The sequence below is a fragment of the Neodiprion lecontei genome, chromosome 4, assembly GCF_021901455.1.
Source record: "Neodiprion lecontei isolate iyNeoLeco1 chromosome 4, iyNeoLeco1.1, whole genome shotgun sequence".
Taxonomy (NCBI): Eukaryota; Metazoa; Arthropoda; class Insecta; order Hymenoptera; family Diprionidae; genus Neodiprion; species Neodiprion lecontei.
The window spans coordinates 1,248,397-1,267,466 of NC_060263.1; the positions used below are offsets into that span (position 1 = coordinate 1,248,397).

At 39.2% G+C, this 19,070-nt stretch overlaps 8 protein-coding genes across 16 annotated transcripts in view; 5 read left to right on the forward strand and 3 right to left on the reverse strand.

Moving 5' to 3' along the window:
- Positions 1-254: 254 nt before the first annotated feature.
- LOC107217401 (protein max) lies at positions 255-1,574 on the reverse strand. Of its 6 annotated transcripts, none has more exons than XM_015654917.2 (4): positions 1,396-1,574; positions 1,247-1,306; positions 779-1,031; positions 255-701 (listed from the first exon to the last, which is right to left on the reverse strand). In XM_015654917.2, exons 1-4 carry the CDS (start codon positions 1,432-1,434, stop codon positions 520-522), a joined length of 534 nt encoding a protein of 177 aa, XP_015510403.2. In that variant the 5' UTR covers positions 1,435-1,574; the 3' UTR covers positions 255-519. The 6 variants fall into 6 exon arrangements, with proteins under 6 accessions (XP_015510403.2, XP_046594877.1, XP_015510404.2 ...); XM_046738921.1 differs by having other exon boundaries at positions 1,247-1,328; positions 1,396-1,573; XM_015654918.2 differs by having other exon boundaries at positions 797-1,031; positions 1,396-1,572.
- A 102-nt stretch (positions 1,575-1,676) lies between these two features.
- On the forward strand, positions 1,677-6,618 carry LOC107217400 (protein sel-1 homolog 1). Its single transcript, XM_015654915.2, has 6 exons — positions 1,677-2,631; positions 2,900-3,147; positions 3,295-3,774; positions 4,604-4,832; positions 4,959-5,365; positions 5,478-6,618. The coding sequence occupies exons 1-6, from the start codon at positions 2,073-2,075 to the stop codon at positions 5,910-5,912; spliced, it is 2,358 nt and encodes a 785-aa protein (XP_015510401.1). The 5' UTR covers positions 1,677-2,072; the 3' UTR covers positions 5,913-6,618.
- A 327-nt stretch (positions 6,619-6,945) lies between these two features.
- Positions 6,946-9,230, forward strand: LOC107217390 (trichohyalin). The gene is made up of 6 exons (XM_046736772.1): positions 6,946-7,029; positions 7,211-7,502; positions 7,589-7,742; positions 7,875-8,424; positions 8,529-8,666; positions 8,779-9,230. Exons 1-6 carry the CDS (start codon positions 6,946-6,948, stop codon positions 9,103-9,105), a joined length of 1,545 nt encoding a protein of 514 aa, XP_046592728.1. The 3' UTR covers positions 9,106-9,230.
- Positions 9,231-9,389: 159 nt separating this feature from the next.
- LOC124293893 lies at positions 9,390-10,701 on the forward strand. The gene is made up of 5 exons (XM_046736774.1): positions 9,390-9,559; positions 9,638-9,925; positions 10,224-10,403; positions 10,540-10,639; positions 10,687-10,701. Exons 1-5 carry the CDS (start codon positions 9,390-9,392, stop codon positions 10,699-10,701), a joined length of 753 nt encoding a protein of 250 aa, XP_046592730.1.
- Positions 10,234-14,057, reverse strand: LOC107217404 (ribosome biogenesis protein NOP53). 3 transcript variants are annotated; one of them, XM_046738915.1, is made up of 4 exons: positions 13,170-14,057; positions 12,495-13,006; positions 12,252-12,362; positions 10,234-10,369 (listed from the first exon to the last, which is right to left on the reverse strand). In XM_046738915.1, exons 1-3 carry the CDS (start codon positions 13,929-13,931, stop codon positions 12,287-12,289), a joined length of 1,350 nt encoding a protein of 449 aa, XP_046594871.1. In that variant the 5' UTR covers positions 13,932-14,057; the 3' UTR covers positions 10,234-10,369; positions 12,252-12,286. The 3 variants fall into 3 exon arrangements, with proteins under 3 accessions (XP_046594871.1, XP_015510412.2, XP_015510413.2); XM_015654926.2 differs by having other exon boundaries at positions 10,237-10,374; XM_015654927.2 differs by lacking the exon at positions 10,234-10,369 and having other exon boundaries at positions 12,174-12,362.
- Positions 10,617-12,199, forward strand: LOC124294217. Its single transcript, XM_046738918.1, has 4 exons — positions 10,617-10,918; positions 11,043-11,155; positions 11,295-11,487; positions 11,612-12,199. The coding sequence occupies exons 1-4, from the start codon at positions 10,709-10,711 to the stop codon at positions 11,972-11,974; spliced, it is 879 nt and encodes a 292-aa protein (XP_046594874.1). The 5' UTR covers positions 10,617-10,708; the 3' UTR covers positions 11,975-12,199.
- A 528-nt stretch (positions 14,058-14,585) lies between the features above and the next one.
- LOC107217394 (telomerase Cajal body protein 1) overlaps positions 14,586-19,070 on the reverse strand; it is a 38,517-nt gene continuing 34,032 nt past the window's right edge. The window contains exons 4-7 of the mRNA XM_046738916.1: positions 15,694-16,166; positions 15,371-15,603; positions 14,951-15,184; positions 14,586-14,883 (exon numbers count right to left, since the gene is read on the reverse strand). Of these exons, the coding sequence (XP_046594872.1) occupies positions 14,651-14,883; positions 14,951-15,184; positions 15,371-15,603; positions 15,694-16,061 (1,068 nt within the window). The 5' untranslated portion in view covers positions 16,062-16,166 and the 3' untranslated portion in view covers positions 14,586-14,650. The remainder of the gene's footprint in view (positions 14,884-14,950; positions 15,185-15,370; positions 15,604-15,693; positions 16,167-19,070) is intronic.
- LOC107217397 (integrin alpha-PS2) overlaps positions 17,000-19,070 on the forward strand; it is a 47,034-nt gene continuing 44,963 nt past the window's right edge. For both annotated transcript variants that reach the window (XM_015654910.2, XM_015654911.2), the window contains exon 1: positions 17,000-17,567. In XM_015654910.2, coding sequence (XP_015510396.2) covers positions 17,401-17,567 — 167 coding nt within the window. In that variant the 5' untranslated portion in view covers positions 17,000-17,400. The remainder of the gene's footprint in view (positions 17,568-19,070) is intronic.

Sequence of the window (19,070 nt, forward strand, 5' to 3'; positions counted from 1 at the left end):
GATCGTAATCTCCTTTTCTTTATTGATATGACTACACCTTGGACCACATGATTTCCCATAAATATTTTCGCCGTATGGTCTTGTTTAGATCCTGAAATGACCCAGGACACGCAGAAATGCAACTAGAAGTCGAGCAAAAATTTCTATTCAGAGAAGCTGTCAAAACATCACGGGACCACTTGTGTCATACATGCACCACTTGTGTCTGCAGGTTGCATAATTCTGCAAATAATCGCAGATAAATACAAAACAGCTAAACAGGACTAAGATTTATTTAAATAAGTACCTACCTTACAATTGTTTACATAATACATTTACATATATCTATATGTTTATGTATATATGTATATAGATATATATCTATATATATGTATATACACGTATACTTTACAGAACGTTCGTTTTTATCAAAATAAAAGTATTAAATAATATTGATAATCGGTAATAATGGAGGAAAAATTTTAATTCTTCAAGTTTTTTTCCCTTTTTTGTTTCTTATTGTATATCTTAAGACTTCCGTCAGTGATGCATCCCCCCCACTTTTAGCTTCTTATGATTACGGATAGTCCTACCAGTTTCACTGTCGGAGGATTCGGATTCCGAATCATTGTAAGATCCAATTCCAACAGAATCAGATTTCGAGACATCGCAAGACTCGGCGGCATAATTTCCAGTTATTTTAGCCTTTTCCAATGTTCGAACTGTAAACGAAACGTAATTTTGAAAGTTATTCAATATGCTTTCAGAAATTTTCACTATAAAATTAATTATTAGTTACAATTGCGAAGACACAAACTCTGAGATTCCAGCAGAGTGTTCTGGCGTTTCAAGTCGTCGATGTCCTGTTGATGCGATGTGTTTTTACGCCTCATAAACTGTATGTACTCTGCGGCTTTCTTCAGTATCTGGGCTCTACTGGCAACTTTCTCTCCTTGTAAAGCTGGCACCGAGTCTCGAAGACTCGAGAAGCTATCCTTTATGTGATCCCGTCGTTTTCTCTCCAGTGCATTGTGATGGGCTCGTTTCTCGGCCTAAATGAGAAACACAAACGAACCTTGATAATCACTGAATTAAATAAACTGTTTGGAAGTGTGCAGCGATCAAGGTATATACAATAAAATGATTAGCATATATGGAATTGAAAGTTAACTAATGGGTGTCTGTGTGCGCGACATTGTGCTGTGCTGGTTCATAGAATCTATCTGAGAGCGAAAATCGAGGCATTTTTAGACGCGTTTATCGATACCTGCGAGTAGTACTGGGTATTGTTAGAGTGCCTTTGCCTGGAGTCAGAGTCATCACCTTCCTGGGGAGGGATATAAACAATGCTTTAACCAACCTTATTGCGTATTTACGCTACACGAACTTGGAACTTAATTTACGTATCACACTCACATCGCTCTCGATATCGATATCACGGTCATCGTCACTCATTTCCACGGGTATTTGGTAAACACAACAACTACCCTCTACTTCGAATATCCTGATCAATTTTTTTTGTATGCACGATGAACAACTTCTGGGCTCCAACGACACTCCGTCATCCGTGTGTCTCGAAGCGTGTGTTGGTGCCAGGATTGACAACTTTTTGACAACCAGGTGCACCGAAAATTTCTAGGGAGTTAAAACGTCCCTAGACGATCTCTGCGTTCCGTTGTGTATTACTTTCATAAATTGTATATGCGTCAGCTGATCTCGTACAAGGCAGTATTCTAATTACGACAATTGTTATCAATCCGTCTATGATTAATAATTATCTTTCAAGCAGGTAACGCTCTCGTGTCGTGTCATTTAACTGTTTATCACGAAAAAAATCGTCGAATGCCGCGCTGTGTGAACATTGACGTGTCCTAATGACGTAGAGAGTGTCGTCTGCTGGGAGGGAGGCAGAGAGGGTAGCAGTCGTGGCCACTACTTGCCGCAATGTACGCGTATGTCCCGATCTTTATTTACGATTGATATATAAAAATAAATAACCGAGCATTTTTCTCGATCTTCATCGACTGAATTCGATGCGTTAATTAATTGAATAATTTTCATATAACTCGGGCGAATGAAAATTCACTGTGACTATGGAGCTCGGAAAAGGACTTTTAGTTTTGTTGCTTCTCTTGGTTATGTTTTCCGAGGCAGAGCTCGACGAGGGGTTGAAAAAACGTGAGGATATCGGGGGTAGTAAGAAATCTGGCACTAGCGATGATCACGATGAGGAAATCGTCGAGGAAGAGATGGAGAACGCCTTCGAACAGCTTCGCGAAATCAAAGCTTTGCGTGACACTATTTTGAAGCTGGTACCAGCATCCAATCCCTTTTTAAGGGATGTTGTTGATAAACAACGCAAGGGTGACTCCCAAGATCAGGACGAAGATGACGATGATGACGTAGCGTCCTACACAGTCGTTAGATCCGGTTCAAAAGATCCGGAAATAATTCGGATGGAAGAAATGATAGCTTACGCCAAACAGTGGAAACTTGAAAAGAAAAGAGAAAGAAAAAGAAGAGAACAAGAAAGTCGTGACAGGAACTTGGACGATGATATCGGCATCGATTCTTTGGAAGAAAACGATGTATCTATCGCCGATGTTCCAGACGAAGAAATTCTCGTACCATTGACTCCTGAACAACAAGAAGGTTCGGTAATTTCAGAACTCCTTTATCTATCACCTCAAAGCAGCAACTGTGTAGAAAAATGCAGCAGACGTATATTGTAGCGATCCTTTTGCTTCGGCTTCCTCGAGTAAATTCACATCCTTTGGTTCACCGTTATGATGCTTATGTAACATAACCAGTTTCGACTAAACGCTGCATAATCTTAAATGCATAAATAGTTTTATTTAGCAGATAGCTGTATAAATTGTTCCACCTCCAGTCATCCAGTATTTATTTTGAAATTTATCAGCCGAGGAATTATTCAAAAAGGCTCAAGCCATTCTGAATGCTACTCACTCCAATAAGGCCGAGGCACAAAAGCTCCTGACAGCAGCCGCTACTTTGGGACACAGAGAGGCTCGTTCGATGCTTGCTTGGGCTCAGCTTCTAGGAACACACCTAAGTTCGTCATCATCCGGTTCTTCCTTGCAGGATATTTCCTCCGCATTACAGACTTTCAAGGAACTTGCTGAGACTGGATTACCTTCTGCTCACATGGTACTCATCAAATTTATCTGACAATATACATTTCACTTACAATTAAATATATAGTGAGTAATATTATTTTTTTCAAGCTCATCCGGAATGTAGTTCAAAATTTCCATGATGTTTTTGCTAACATTTTCAAAATTCCTATTCATTTAGGGTCTAGGTTTCCTTTACGCCACGGGCTTGGGGGGATTGAATGCGTCACAAGGAAAGGCATTGTTACATTACACGGTAGCGGCTCTAGGCGGAGATACGCGGGCACAAATGTCTCTGGGATATCGCTACTGGGCTGGTGTTACAACGGCGGCGTCTTGCGAGAAGGCGTTGGACTTTTATCGCAAGGTAGCTAACAAGGTTGCCGAAGAAGTATCCTTGAGTGGGGGTCCAGTCATTCAACGAGTCAGACTCTTGGACGAGTACGAAAATCCAGGGTATACTTCCGGTATACTGGACCAGGATTTGATCGAGTATTATCAATTGCTAGCAGAGAAAGGAGACATTCAGGCCCAGGTTGGACTTGGACAACTTCATTATCAAGGCGGGAGAGGCGTCCCTTTGGATCACCAAAAGGCACTCCACTACTTCCAGCATGCGGCTGATGCTGGCAATTCATTGGCTATGGCCTTTCTGGGAAAGGTAATGACAATCACCTGCTATTAGAGCAACATATCAGATCAACATATCAGATCAATATCGTTCAAATTACTTGCAGCGAGTTCTTCGGATTGTCGGTCATTAGAAAGTTTCTGTTAATACAGCATTTCGAACACTCAGGTCCTTCCTCTTTTTTCATAAAGGTATAAATTAGTCTAATGTAATCTGTGAGTCATGATTTGAAATACCAGATTATGCAAAATCAACCATGAAAAAAGATGAATCATTCGAATTGAAAATATGGATCTTAAAAAATATACCGACTGGTACTTAGGGTTCTAGCTTGGCGGATGGGATGTTGAAAATTCATCATGGAGGCTGAGGTACTAAAGACTTTGCTTAATTCAGGTATATAAAGTTTCTGTACCCTATGACTTGAACGCTTGTAGATCTGTAGTAATTTTAACTAAGCCATTAGAACGAGTTGTGACCCTAATCAGATTTTTTTCATTCAAGCAGTTGGAAGTTTTGTTTAAATACTGTTTCTGACATTGGTTACATAACAAAAAATAAAATGATGCCACTTCGTTTAAAATGTAACGTCATAGGTTTTATCGGGTAACATATTGAATTGAATTTTTCACCTACTTGTCTTCTACATGTATCTATAAAATATGCATCTGCAGTATCATTGTGATAATCGACAATCCAAGAACCCACGCAAAGTAGACAAAGAACTAATATTATTGTATGTATGAATTTACATATTAGGTGTTTAATATTCTTCTACCTTTACCCTAGTCCTGTAATTATTCGTTTTCCTATCCTAAAACTTAGTAAAAGCTTATGTGTAAATATAAATATATTGCAGATTTATCTCGAGGGCAGTGACATAGTTAAACAGGACAATGATACAGCCTATAAATATTTTAAAAAGGCTGCAGAGCTTGGCAATCCCGTTGGCCAGAGTGGCTTGGGACTTATGTACTTGTACGGCAGAGGCGTTGAGCGAGACACGACCAAAGCCTTGAAGTATTTTAGTCAAGCAGCGGATCAAGGCTGGGTTGATGGACAGCTACAGTTAGGAAATATGTACTTCAGTAAGTATTATCAGACATTACTGCTGATCTGAGTGAGGAGAAACATCACCTACATTCAAATTTCACGATCAGACACTCGTGTTTATCCCTCGATCTACCATATTTAAAGTCACAATATTTTTTCAGGCGGAACAGGTGTAAGACGCGACTACAAGCTGGCTAACAAATACTTCAACCTTGCAAGTCAATCTGGCCATGTACTGGCACTGTACAATTTGGCACAGATGCATGCGACAGGAACTGGAATGATGCGAAGTTGTCCAACGGCTGTAGAGCTCTTAAAAAATGTTGCCGAGAGAGGAAAGTGGAGCGATCAGCTCATGATGGCTCACAACGAGTATCGGGAGGGAAGAGTAGACGAAGCATTCGTCACCTATGCAGTTCTGGCGGAGATGGGTTACGAGGTTGCTCAGAGCAACGCTGGCTTTATTCTGGACAGAGCAGAGACAACCATTTTGTCGGAAGAAGAGGGGCTTGTCAGAGCTTTGTCTCTTTGGGCACGTGCCGCTGCTCAAGGGTATTCTCCCGCTCAGGTAAAGTTTGCAAAATACAAACTAAGCCTAATTATCTCAACACTGATCACCATTTCGAGATAGTCATATTTTTCTTTGCCACAGAGATCATAATTCGTTGAAATACTTACAGGTGAAACTGGGCGACGCTCATTACTATGGCAAAGGTACACGGGTCGACTATGAAGTTGCAGCAAGTCACTATCGGTCTGCCTCAGATCAGCAACAGAATGCTCAAGCAATGTTCAACCTGGGCTACATGCACGAGCGCGGTCTTGGCCTCGCGAAAGACCGACACTTGGCGAAACGCTGTTACGATTTAGCGGCTGAGGCCAACGCAGACGCCCGTATACCGGTAGCCCTAGCTCTCCTCAAGCTGTCTTTTTTATTCGGACTTGACTACATTGAAGAATTGAGCGTTATGGAGTATTGGGACCAATGGGATCAGTTCCTTGGGCAAAATTGGGACTTATATCTCATCGGATTGCTCACCGGGATGCTCAGCTTGGTCATTTACTTTCGTCGACCTCAACCGCCGCCACCGCGACCCGCACCCCCTGTTAACTAGTCTTATTTTACTCATACGAACACTGGAACACCACAAATTATCATCACCAAGCGCAGGGTCGTTCATTGAGTTGTGAAGTAACACGATCGAGATGTTTTGTATTATTTTAAATATGAAATAACGGATATAAAAATTTTATCAACTATTTACAAATGTATGGTTCAACCATTGAGAGCCGTGGGGCGCAGTTTAAAAGTGCGTCATTTGAAAAATCTGCTGCGATAATAATTCCCTAGAATTCCCATAGGTGAACTCGATATATTCAGCACGTTTTTTCTCTAAATTATAAAAACTGAATTGATTGGAAATGAATGAATCTTTTATTGTGATTAATTGTTACAATAACTGGAGAGGGACTCTAAGATGTATATTTTATTATATCTGTGTACTACTTGTCGTATTCATACGAATTTCATATTTAGTATGACTGTGTGCTTGGTTGGATGCAATGCGTCGTTATTACATTTAACAGAAAATTAATGGAATGTAATTAAAAATTATAATGAAAGCAAAGTGTTCAATTCGGCAAGCGACTCGAATTCAATCTTTCTTTAAGAGTCACAGTGGAAAGTCGGACAAACTAAGACGCTTTAAACCATGTAAAACAGTGTGTTTGAAAAACATTGAAAACTTTTGAAGACGTTGTCTTATATATAGAAATGGTCTGTGAATACGTGAACTTGAATAAAAATAAATTACAAATTAATATATTGTAACGATAATTATAAATTATGACATGTAAATTATAATGATTCTACCTGTGCGATTATAAAATTTGATCTAGCGTAATTTCTCACCAAATAACCATGACAACACTGATTATTGATTAACAACAGCTTGAACAGGATAGTAGAATTTATGGCGAGTGTCATACAAAAGAGTACAAAAGAGTGGAATAGTTCAATTCGAATAAAACAATTCATATAAAAGAATCATATTACTTTAAATAAATTGCCGTAACAAGAGACGAAATACATCCAAAAATTTTATAGTGAAGAAATTTAATTTGATAATTTGATGGTGGCATCTCGGAATGCCAAAGAAAGATAAAAAGGATAAGAAAGACAAGAAGGAGAAAAAGGAAAAGAAAAAAAATGTGCTCAATGAAAAAGATACGGTTTTCTATGAACAACAAATTCTTGACAACAACAGGCAGTTATCACGGTATATGGAATTTCAAATTTAGTCGAAAGTTTTTGACGTTTTAATAGTATGAATGTAGAATTATTTTTTCAAATTAAGACCATTTGACTCAAGACAATAACATAATAATTCACACATGCAATATGCATTAATAGTGGACGAAGAATGATTGCAGGGTGCGTACACGAAATGAAGAATTGGAAAGCGAGATTGAAGTATTAAAGCAAGAGGTACGCCAGCTCGAAGAAGATCGAGCAGATGTCGTCGCACATCTGGAACTAGTATTGCGCCAGAAAGTAGAGGAGGCAAATGAGCTTAGCGAACGACTAGCGGCACTTGAGGAATTGCGTAAAGAGGAACAGGCAGCATTTAAGAAACGAGAAGCTGCTTTAGAACTGGAATATCGTAACATGGAGAATACTTTATCTGCAGAGGTGAAGTTAGCTGGTAATAATGAAACCATCAAATAGGTAAATGGATTTGAATTAAATTTCACATAACGATTCTTTGTGATAAATTCACATTCTCATTAGCCGGAAAATTGAATGCTTTGGAGGACTGGCGCACTGCAAGAATTGATCTCTTGCGAAAGTTTGAGATACAGGAGGAGCAGATGACCGAACAGGAAGAACGTCACAAGCGACTTCTCTACGAAGCTGAGAAAGAGCTGATAATTAACAAAGCCAGGTAGTAAGCTTTGCACTCGTGTAACACAGACAACTGAATCTGCATGTAAATAGAGTATTATGAATTTTTTAAATAAATTATTGGTAAGATAGTAGCACAACAAAGGATAATTAAATAGTTGTTTCGTGTTAGAATGAAAACGGAAATGGAAGAAAGACTGATGGAGCTGGCTCAAAACTTTCGTGATGCGACAAATATTCGAATAGCTGATGCAACGCATCGTGCGATCAGGGAAAATATTGCATTAAATAAGGAGTTAGACGCAATGCTTCAAGTTTGCAAGGATTTGGATTGGAAAACGAAAGAATGCAAAGAGAAGAATCGAACGCTGAAGCTGCAAGCTTCGCTCTATGAAAATGAGGCAAAGATGGCCCTAAACAAAACTCTAAAACAAAATCGAACCATTGAGAAGCTTGCTAAAGAACACTACAAGATGACGCTTGAATGCGGAAAGTTACAGAGAACCGAGGCTAAGGTACATCGCATTGAGCAGCTCACTCAAGAGTACAAAGATAAGTGCCAATATGTAGAAGACAAAGTTAAAATCCTTGAACAGCATACGCAACAAGCGAAGAACAACGAGGCTCAAGTTATGAAGGAATTATCTGCCAACTGCGATGAAATTAATAGGCTCAATAAGATTTTGTACGATGCAAGAAAATGCGTTACTGAGGCGTTGAAGGTACTTTCCTCGCATAATCAGATTGAAACTTTTTACGCATTTTTTTTCAGGCGTATATTTCAATATGTATTCTATATTTTTCTGACAAATTTGCAAATGTCTAGATTCAAGCAGCAAGTTCTGATGAGATTATTTGCACGGCTTGCTACCCGGATATAAAGGAGAGACTATTATGTAGTCTTCTTGAAATTCTGAGCAATGAATTGGCTGCATCCGAGGAAGGGTCACAGTCTCCTATGCGAGTATGTAAAGTCATTTCAGTCATTTGACATTGGGACAATTGGAGATAAGTGATGGAAATATTGTGCCGTTGATTTTTGAACGAGTTACTCATTGTATATTACACTTTTTCAGAGTACTCACATCAAAAATAGTCAATATACACTTGGCGACTTGGGCCTTGTTCCAAGTAGACAAATTGTAAATGAGCAAGTATTGTCGGAGGAAGAGAAAATCGGTGAAGGGGATAATGAGTTAGAGAAAGAAGACGAAGAGAACATCGCGACTGGGCTGGAGGATAAAGTTGAAGTAGAGGAGGAAGCGGTGGCAGAGAGCGATACTGAAGAGCCTAGGAAGATACCGTCTTGTCTGCTCACGTCAGATTCTCAAATTTCAAACGTTTCAAGCCCACAAGAAACTCCGTCGGAACTTTCATCGCATGAACCTGATATCGATGTGTAATTTTTCAAATTCTGTAATATTGTGTGAACGACGCAAAGTTTTAATTTTGTCGAATGTAAAAGCATACACGTTCATGTATCAATCAAATATAGACTGTTGCTCGGATCAATCTGATCATTTATTTGAGAGTAATCATAGCTGGCCAAATTCAACTGTTTTGATAATAAATGATAATTATTTCTGATGTTTAAAATCATAGAAAAAAAGTTGTATGTGATTTAGAAAATATGTTATCGCTCTTTAATATTGTCTTTTGAGTAGGTAATATACAAGTATCAATCACAATGGTGGATCTTTACGGTGCAGATAAAGGCAATATTTCATTACCTCCGAGACTTCAATCACCCGAAGTCCATGATGAAGAAACCGATGACTCAAAAGAAGTCATGATCTTAAATATGCAAACAGCATTTTACCAAATACGTATTGCAGATATTTTAAAACGAATTCAAAGGTATATAGCAATTCGACTATATTTCTTTATAAAGACGATTACATGTAAGGTAAGTTACACAAAGTTAATTCTATTTAGGCTTCAAAACCGAAATACAGACATTGAGGATTCCTGCATCGCAGAGAAACTTTATCGGTCACAAGTTGATATTAATACAGCAAATCAGATAGCTGAACTGAACCGACAAATCTATAGTGAAGTGGAAAAATTAACAGAACAGAAAAAACGGATCCGAATGATTCAGGATTGGATAGTCGAAGAAAAGGAGGCACATCTTAAAAATGTGGAATATGCAAATGAAAAATATGAGAGGACACGACTGGAAATTACAACAAAAATCAATGTCTTGAGTAATATATTTATATTGTGAATTCTGTTGCAAATTTCATCACAAAACCAAATTATTTAAGACTCTAAAATCAATACCCTGGAGGAGTACAAAGAGGCGAAAACCGATTTGCGTAACAAATTGATTGCCGGCAATAATCTCATTGCTCAGAGAGAGAAGGATGTTGAACAACGCTGTGAGCAGATAGACCGAAAATTTAAAATTGGCAGAGAAAAGTGAATATAATAATATTTTATTAGTTCACTTATCACGTTTGATATATACCTTACTGATTGAAGCGGCACATCTTACTTTTGTAATTTGATAATTTGATAGACTGAAGAATGAAATGTACGCGCGCCTCCGAGGATTAGCTGCAACGTTTCAAATAGAAGTTGCTACATCTATAGCTGAACCAATTCATCGATTGATGCGTGAAAACGTTTTCCTTAAAAACGAACTGTTAGACGTTGTCAGAGAATCTGTACTGAAAAAAGAAAAGATGAAGGAAAATAAGTACATACGACGATCTCAGTACTATTAGGATTACTAAAATTTTTCAATCATAACTATCGTCTTTGTCATCAATATTAGCTGATAGATATACAAAGCTCTAGTTGTGGTATCGGCTGACTACTTTTACATTGTGCAGTCAGACGGATGAAACAAAGACGCGAGATTGTGCAGTATCGAGGAAGAGTACAGTAGAATACCTCATCAAATCAAAGATTCAAGGGCATCTCTTGAATACAGTAAAAAAGGAACACAGAAGAGTCAAAGATTTTGTCGAGAAATTCAGACAGACAGCGAGTGACGTGAAAATGGTAGATGATACTTATGGGATAACAAAAGCCCAAACAGATGAAATGTTGTATAGAATTAGTGCATTAGAAGCCGGTCTTCATCGACAAGAGACCCAACTGAAAATTTTCAGGCATCTCAGAGATAAATCTGAAATTGAACTACAAAGGTGTACCAATATTTTCTACGACACCAAATATGTCGTAGCTTGCGCGCTGAGAGTATGTAAAGTGATTATCTTTCTGATATAATGTTTATATGATTTCAAATAAACTCCTGTTTAATCTCAGCTTGTTCTTATGGTTAAACGATTAATTGGACGACACTAACAAACTACCCTGCGTCCCGTAATAGATGAATGATACTGGAAAGGACATTTTAGAGATGGGGGACCGTCAGTTGATGCTTTATTTGTTTGATATACTCAACAAAGCTGTCACCGAACGATGGAAAAATAGGACACCTTCGTACGTGCCAATTCGTATTGTCATATAAACACCTCCGTAATGCATGAGTCACATTACATTTTATGCTTTATATTTTCTGTGGTACCATAATCAAAATTTGTTCAAGTTTCCTAACAGCCTCAAGCAATTATTATTTCAGATCTGCTACTGTGCATTTCCCTCAAGAAGCTTATAAAATTGGTGATCTGGGCATTCAAGTGTCGCACATCGAACTGCGTAAAGCTAGAATGTCAAGGCAAAGAAAATCTTCAAGGCTCAGTACATTTAAAATACTGGCATCCCTTGGAGTCAAATTGTCTAGGACTAGCTCTACAAAGAGCAAAATAATACATGTATGTTTAAAGTCATATAATATCAATTTTTCCTGACTCAAATCCTCTGAATTGTGTGTTTTGAGTGATGATATTGAGTCAATATTATTTATTGGTGACGAGAAATATTTTATTTATCGCGTAGGAGGATTTAGAAAATTCGGATCAGGCTGAAGAGTCAGAAAATTCGACCAATGAAAAGGTAGATAAAAGCAGCAAACAATCGAGCATATCTCTCGGCAGCCAAGAAGAAGATTTAGAGCAAAAACTTATTGCATTGGAGGCTGTTGATGATGAAGAAACGGAAGTTGAACGAGAAGATGAACCAGAGTTAGAAGAAGAAATAAAATTAGAACCAGAAGAGCAGTTACTCGAGAATGATAATGTGAAACAAGATGAACTTGCTAAAAATCAAGAAGTAGTAGTGAAGACCGAAAAAAGTGAATCAACAATTGCTATTGCGGTAACTGGTGAGGCATCCTCGGATCAAATAGATGTGCCGGAGTGACGATGATCTGTTTATTTGCATGTACCATGTAATGTTTCAAATCAAATTCTTATCACGCATTTGAGCTCTTCTTTCCTTGCAAAACTTGTAAACTTCAAACATCATAGGTCAAACACATGTGCTAATCTGATTCTGTACCAAATCAAGAAAAAGTATTATAAGGTATCGGAAACTCCTAAATCAAAATATACAAACGTTATTATTAATTCGAAAATGATCTTTTATTCATATTATGTATACCTAATTTACCAAATTTCGCTTAATTGCTGCAACTTACGGGTTTCAGTGGTGAAAGTAAACTCGGTCGCTCAACTATTTAAAGGTGTCTTCCCAGCCCATTTTGTGACTTGCTTTTTCAAATTTCTTAACTTTAGCCTTGTTGAGTTTTCTGTAAAATAAAGAATCGTATATTATTATTACAACTAAATTAAATTATATGATCATTTTATTCTGCTTTATACTGGACTAGTTTAACAAAAGAGCAAAGTATGATCTAATAACAATACAAAAATGAACATACAGCATTCGGGTGCCTGGTGCAAGAATGTTCCTCTGTTGAAGAGACTTGTATCGATCCCTAAGCAAGTTTCCTACGGTCTTAGAGTTTCTCAGGTTGCCAACGAGTTCTTCAGCGAGTTCAAAATCAGGCTCTGGAGCTTCAAATTTGACTTTGCTAAGAGTCTTGGGTTCAGCAATTTTTCTTTCCTTGGTTTGGGCTCGTATTCTTCTCAAAAATTCCTCCTTCTTTTCTTTAGCAGAAATTTGTGTGGCGATTTTTTTAATCTTATAAATATCTGCCACTTTTTTCTTTTCAACTTTAGCCTGTTTCCTCTCCAACTCAAGTTGCCTTTGTTCCTTTTGCTTTCGCCTTTTAACAAGTGGTTTCTTTTCATTCTTTGATGGTGGATTTACTGACTTTACATTTGGATCATGGTCCTCGGTGTCAGAAGTTTCATCCGGCGTTTTAGATTTTGTTGGCAATCCTTCGGACATTTCTTGCATCCAGCTATCGTTTTTCTTGTCTGCAGACACCTTGGAGAAACAAATTACAAAAACTGAATAAACGACATCTCGTATAGCAGATAAAAAAAATAATAAAACACTATGCTAATTACAGCAATTTTTAAACTCAGTATCTTTCCAAAGCAGATCAGGTCTTTACCCCAAATTTATGTAAAATATACAACTGATTTACTTTTTTAAACATCTTTGTAGTAACCCTGTCCAGGTGTGCCTCTTGCTTCATAAGCTCCATTTCCTTTTTCGCAACTACTGCCAGCAGCTCCTGATGGTCGGTGTAAGACGGATTGTAAGAGGTACCGGGATGAGGTGCTTGTACAGCTGGAACTACGGAGGGTTTATTGCTAAGGGATAAAGGAACTCTCTTCTGTTTTTGCCCAGTGTTGGCTAGAGTATGACGAACTGTGTCGGAGGTGAGCCACTCGCTCTGTACATCCATGTGAACCTTTTTTTTCTCCATCCATATATCTTTGTCAAATTCACCGAGCTTTGGTTTGTTCACTCGCTTCTTTTCAGCGAGTGCTTTATTCTTGTTTGCATCAATCTCCTTGAGCTTCAACTGCCCGTTTAATCTTTTCATCGCCTGAATTCGTCTTGTTATAGGATTTTTACGTTCCTCCGGAGTCTTTACTCTGTTCCTTTTCGCTATTGGATCTGGAATAGCTGTATGGGGTTTCAGTATGGCAAAACATACCGGTTCCTTAGATTTCAGCGCGAGTCTACGCTGCTGTTTAGAAGTAAGCTCAGACTTTTTTTCCGGCGATTTATCAACGGCGAACAATTCACCGTCTGATCTTTCCGAAAACGGTGCACCAAGGCGTTCCTCTAACCTCTTTTCGTCCAAGAAGTTATCCACGTCTTTCGTGTCGACGTGTTTCCTCCATGATTTTTTTGTCTTTTTAGACACCTTGCGCTTCTTATTTAATGCTTCCTTCATTTTGTGCTTTTTTATTATTATAACGCTTACGCTGCAGATAAATGGTGCACTACTCCGTAACACTGTCTTCACAAAATTGAAGGTTAAGGCTTACAAGACACGCGGTCGAAAGACGAAAACTGCTCATAGTAGTCAATGGTAGGGATACCAATCCAAAACGTTCAAACATACTCTCTTCAAACTGGCTTTTTGTGAGACTCGAGAATAGCTGGCGCAGAATTTGAAGACTGCAAGCATTTTGTTCAACGGAAGAAAAATACGAATGTAATCTTGAAATTGGGTTCTTTATTTGAAAAGGACTAAGTTAATCTTGTGAATAAATGAAGTTGCGGAAAAATTGGACCAGTTAAGGAACATGAAAATTTATTAATTATAATTTGAGGCTTGATTTGCAAGCAATTTATCATGAATCAAGTCATTCGTAAGATTTTTTTCGTCGAATCGTTGGAACAAGGAAGTAATTATTAATTACAATAAATAAAAACACAGGGAGTTTTGGATTGATATCTCTACCGTTCACTATCCATGAAAAGTCCCACATAGATATATTTAATTGTAAGAGCGGAACTAATTTGAATTTTCGGTACCAGACATCTCTAATTCCAGCAACTAAGAAAGATCTGGAGCAGATTCTACAAGAAAAACGCCATTCAATAGATATTTTCAAACAACTGGTTATATTTAACATTACAAATTATATCGCTCATCGACAGATAGTTTCAATCTGTGGATCCGCACCACCAAAATCGGACACTGTTATCTCTGCATCGCTCTAATTCTTCATCGCAAATTCGTTGACCAGTACTTGTGGCCATTATTGGCAAATATCTGTGCAAGCTAACACCGTTGACACAATCGTTCGATAACTTTATCGTCTGTTTTATGTCCAATTGTTCCCCATTGACCATGTTTGGATCCTGTTCCCATATATTTACAGCCCCATCTGTACCACCTGTATCAAGAGCTCTTAGTAGTAATAGAAAAGTAAACGGCAAATCAGCTGAAACTGATTGACCTACCTGAAACAAGCACATTTCCATCGGGAGATATGGAGAATTGTATTCTTTGATTTGTGTCCGCTTGTCGTCCTTGAATGGAATACAGAACTACGCCTGGATTTCTGAGATCCCAGCACAGCATTTCATTGCTACGTCTTACGGCTGAGTAAAGTTTCATCCCGCAGGGGCTGAACTCAATTTGTGTCACTCCGCTTGCAGTCTTAAGCGCACACAGCGGACCATCTTTGTATAAACCTGCCTTCATGAAAAAATTGTCGTAGTTACCTACTTGATTCAACAATACGCAACAGGGTTAACTTTTTCAATCAAATATGAAGGTTGAGTATAACATTTCAGATACCTTATCGAGTAATCTGTTCAACGTGTGTTATTGATTCAAGAAATTTGGAAACAGAAGGACTTGTATGAAAGGAAGAATACCTATGGTCTTGGAGTAGGTACCAAATGCCACTAGGCCAGGCATAGTTGGATTTTCCCGAATGCAGGAAACAATCCCGGTTATGTTAGGAATGTCTTTTTTCAGGTAGATTGTGTTTACCTGGCGTCCAGGGCGGCTAGTATCAAACGTGTGCAAGGCACCTTTAAAACCACACCATACTTCTGTACCTGAATTTACAAACTGCACACTGATGGCTGCCTCAACCTCGTCGACTCTACAAAGATCGGAAAAAATTATTAGACAGAGAATCGAATGATTTTCAATAAGTATAATCAATTAACGGTAACAAATGTCATGTATTTACTGATTGTAGGCTCTATAAGTTGCTCTAAGTTCGCCGGTGAAAGCATCCCATAAATGGACGGGGCTCTCTTTGGTTGTGCTTGCAAAACAGCAGCTCGAGGGATCCCAGGAGTTCATCATAGGGAACCAGCAGCTATCGTAAACGACCCCTCCCTCCTTAACGGTCAGCGCAGCCTTGAGTGGGTGTAAAATCAAACGGGATGAAACCTTCCCAGAATACAATTCTCGAGGGAGTTCATAGATCCTAAGTCTAAAGTCCTCCCCAGGTACAAGGAGACAAGTTCCATCAGGGGACCAATGGCACCCTTTTGTGAAATTTTCGCATATTGGTGTAGGCTTGTACTCTTCTGTAGCACTACAGAGAAGCATAGGAACAGCTTCTGTCCACTTATAGCTTAGGTCCGAATTACAGTTGGGAACTTGTTCGGTATTTTCGTCAGCTACCGATAGCTCCTCGACTGCCGATTCTGCGAACTAAAAATGAATCGGTATTAAATACACGCAAGTAGTCAACGAAAGAGGCAAAGTACTGCTTAATAAAAAATTATTTGCATAATAAGAGTTTGGTGTTGAAAAATAATTTCCATCAAATCTATAACAGTTGGTTCGTTTACAAAATCTCCTCACCATTGCAGAAGGTGAAACGTCGAAGCTTTGATCAATGTCATGTGATTCTGTCATTACTTCCAAAGACGATGTATCGGGTGACATTTTGCTCCGATCATCGGCAAGGTCGCATTCGTTTAGCCTAAAATTTATTTCGGAGACAATTTCAGATTCGATCGTCATCGATGACAGTACTAGATTGTCTCCTTCCACCGGAGATTTCGCCTCCGATATACCTTCAGAGTAATCCATGCCTTCACCTTGTCCTGACGGCGACGTTGTGCCGGGCATCTTAACCTCACTTTCGTCATTCTCGGGCAACAACGCTCCTGATTCCGCCTCCAAACCCTCAAATAAACTCGTCGAAACAGCCATAACGCAACTCTCAATAACTGTTCGTCTTTTTTAAGTAATGAATTTTAGGAAATAGTATTATTCCCAATCTCCACCTAATGTTTGGTTATGTTTACTGCTTTTCACCTATCACACAGTAATATAAAACGGGCCTGTGCCGTTGACTGCATGTGTGTATGAATTCTTCAGCCAACGATCGCTACAACGACGCCGCAGCCTCGGCACTATGATTTCATTTGTGTATCGTGGGTTGCCTGTGCTCAGGCGGAGCCACGAGATACATGCACTGATCTTACAGGATGTGGTGGGGCTGCAAAGCTTCGGAGCCGCCAGAGCTCATGGCGCGCAGAGTTGAGTGTGTCCGCAGTTGAGGGAGAGTATAAAGAATACCGCCTGCGAGTTCAGTGCGTCCGCGATCGTCCGTCAAGCGGAGTTCGTCAACGTAGACAGTAGCTGCCAAAGTTAGCTACCACGTGCAGCCGGTAGCACCGAGAGTAAAGGACAATTCTAATTTCGTTTGATGCTTTACTAAAATTACAAGTCTTCTTCTTTCCGTTCTCGAAGTTCAGTACCATGGAAATATAGTGTCGCAATATTTCAATATATTTGGCTCTTTTTGCTTCTAGTGTATTTTTATACCTAACTCGGTTAATCTTCTATCCGGCTTTCGTTTTCTTAGTTTGAGTGGAATTGCAAAAACCGATGATCAGTGATTTATATAAATAAGTGTGCGGTGATACGGTTCAAAATGCAGATCCACGTAGTGATGCTTTTTTGCGCTTTTACAAGCATCACAATACCGTGGACTAATGGGTTCAACGTTGAGACTAAACACTGCACAATTTACAATTGGGCCGAAAATTCCATGTTTGGATTTGCAGTTTCCGAACAAGTGGATAGATATAATCGTGGATGGTGAGGATTTGAAAATCATACTTTATACTGAATTTTTAACAGTAAAATGCATCACTCGATGTACATACCGTCTTCGTACCATAAGTATCATAATCCGCCGTAACTTTGTCTAAAATTACACGCGACTATATCTTCCTTGCACATTTTGCGCAGAGTGTCTGGTTACACCAGCACATATGGGGGTCTAAATGGTTTCAGCGCAAAGAGTAACGTGACTTGGAACGATGACGTAGTCAGCTGATTTATACTTGAGTAATCCAGAGGTAGTAGATGTCGGGGTTCGTCATCGAGCCTGAAATTGATGTTTTATGCAAAACGGTCGTCGAAGGTTAATATGGATGAAACGGTATCTTCCAAGAATTGGGTTTCATAGCGAGATCATAAACTTTTTCACACGGAATATCACGCTCAGCGGTAAAAATCAATGACTGTTTAAGCTTGTGCCGATGCCGGTGAATTCGAAGAGCGGTAATTAAATGACCGTACCGTACCAGGAGTGAATTCTTATCGCTTATGTAGACATGTAGTAAGAACAAACGGGAACACCGTGCAGTGTTGTTAGAGTATATACACGACGATTGAACGTGTAAATCTTTTGGTAGGAGTGTATAAAAGTCATCACATCACCGATCGTTTTTAGGTACGGACTCAGAGGGAGTCTAGAGAAACCAAAAGCGTCTCTTCTTTCTACGTGACTCACGTCATTTGGTACGTCCGCGTTTCCACAAATAAACTTTCATTTCCAGCAGTTAGCTAAGGTCTGCCCTCGCTCCGCATAATACCGGGTATATACAAATGAGCTGAGCCTCGATGAAAGACTTTTCACGATTAGTCCCGTCGTCGTCGTCGTGAACCATCACGAAACTTGGATATGAAGAGAGTACGTGCAAAAATACATTCGCGTGATGAATACGCGGTTGTCCTATCAAAAGTCAAATCACCGACGAATGTAACGCGATAGTACAAATATCCTTCCACTCCTTCGATTCATGTACATTTTTTTCTCGTATCACCTGCGTTGGTGAGACATCGCCGTTTTTCAACTGACGCAGCCTTTCGTGTATATTTGCGCGCGTGATGGAAGCGGCTCTTTCTTGATTCAAGAGATTAGGTCATCGCCGGGACCAGCAGCGTGTGACGTGGGCTGCCTAGGCGATCCTCCACTTTGTAAGATCGAGTCATTACTTCTTAAAATCCTTACGCACGCTATGTCGCGTCCAAGCTTCATGAATGAAAGGCAGCACTTCGTTCGTTCCTTCCTTCCTTTTTTTTTATCCCATCATCCGCCGCCCAAGTGCGGTCGATTTGCCACTCTTCGCAAGTGTGAGACGAAGTAAGATGCAGAGAGATAAAATTTTATGGAGTAGGTATGGTCCGTACCGATTTTGGAGAAAGGTCTTAAAGGAATTGTCCTGGAATTTATGACTCGTTGAACGACACCCCGAATCTTATCAGTGGCTCAAAATTTTTTCGATTATCCCGAACGCTGTTATCGCGTAGAGT

Coding starts and splice junctions, on each gene's coding strand:
- LOC107217401 (XM_046738921.1), bottom strand. CDS start 1,424: ATGACCGTGATATCGATATCGAGAGCGAT. Junction 1,032..1,246: donor ATACCCAGTACTACTCGCAG/GTATCGATAAAC, acceptor TTTCTCATTTAG/GCCGAGAAACGAGCCCATCA. Junction 702..778: donor GAGTTTGTGTCTTCGCAATT/GTAACTAATAAT, acceptor TTTCGTTTACAG/TTCGAACATTGGAAAAGGCT.
- LOC107217400 (XM_015654915.2), top strand. CDS start 2,073: ATGGAGCTCGGAAAAGGACTTTTAGTTTTGTTGCTTCTCTTGGTTATG. Junction 3,148..3,294: donor GATTACCTTCTGCTCACATG/GTACTCATCAAA, acceptor CTATTCATTTAG/GGTCTAGGTTTCCTTTACGC. Junction 4,833..4,958: donor GTTAGGAAATATGTACTTCA/GTAAGTATTATC, acceptor ATATTTTTTCAG/GCGGAACAGGTGTAAGACGC.
- LOC107217390 (XM_046736772.1), top strand. CDS start 6,946: ATGCCAAAGAAAGATAAAAAGGATAAGAAAGACAAGAAGGAGAAAAAG. Junction 7,503..7,588: donor TGCAGAGGTGAAGTTAGCTG/GTAATAATGAAA, acceptor CATTCTCATTAG/CCGGAAAATTGAATGCTTTG. Junction 7,743..7,874: donor CTGATAATTAACAAAGCCAG/GTAGTAAGCTTT, acceptor GTTTCGTGTTAG/AATGAAAACGGAAATGGAAG.
- LOC124293893 (XM_046736774.1), top strand. CDS start 9,390: ATGGTGGATCTTTACGGTGCAGATAAAGGCAATATTTCATTACCTCCG. Junction 9,560..9,637: donor ATTTTAAAACGAATTCAAAG/GTATATAGCAAT, acceptor AATTCTATTTAG/GCTTCAAAACCGAAATACAG. Junction 9,926..10,223: donor TTGAGTAATATATTTATATT/GTGAATTCTGTT, acceptor ATAATTTGATAG/ACTGAAGAATGAAATGTACG.
- LOC124294217 (XM_046738918.1), top strand. CDS start 10,709: ATGGTAGATGATACTTATGGGATAACAAAAGCCCAAACAGATGAAATG. Junction 11,156..11,294: donor TGGAAAAATAGGACACCTTC/GTACGTGCCAAT, acceptor TTATTATTTCAG/ATCTGCTACTGTGCATTTCC. Junction 11,488..11,611: donor CAAAGAGCAAAATAATACAT/GTATGTTTAAAG, acceptor TTTATCGCGTAG/GAGGATTTAGAAAATTCGGA.
- LOC107217404 (XM_046738915.1), bottom strand. CDS start 13,931: ATGAAGGAAGCATTAAATAAGAAGCGCAAGGTGTCTAAAAAGACAAAA. Junction 13,007..13,169: donor CTACAAAGATGTTTAAAAAA/GTAAATCAGTTG, acceptor TGTTTCTCCAAG/GTGTCTGCAGACAAGAAAAA. Junction 12,363..12,494: donor GCACCAGGCACCCGAATGCT/GTATGTTCATTT, acceptor TTTATTTTACAG/AAAACTCAACAAGGCTAAAG.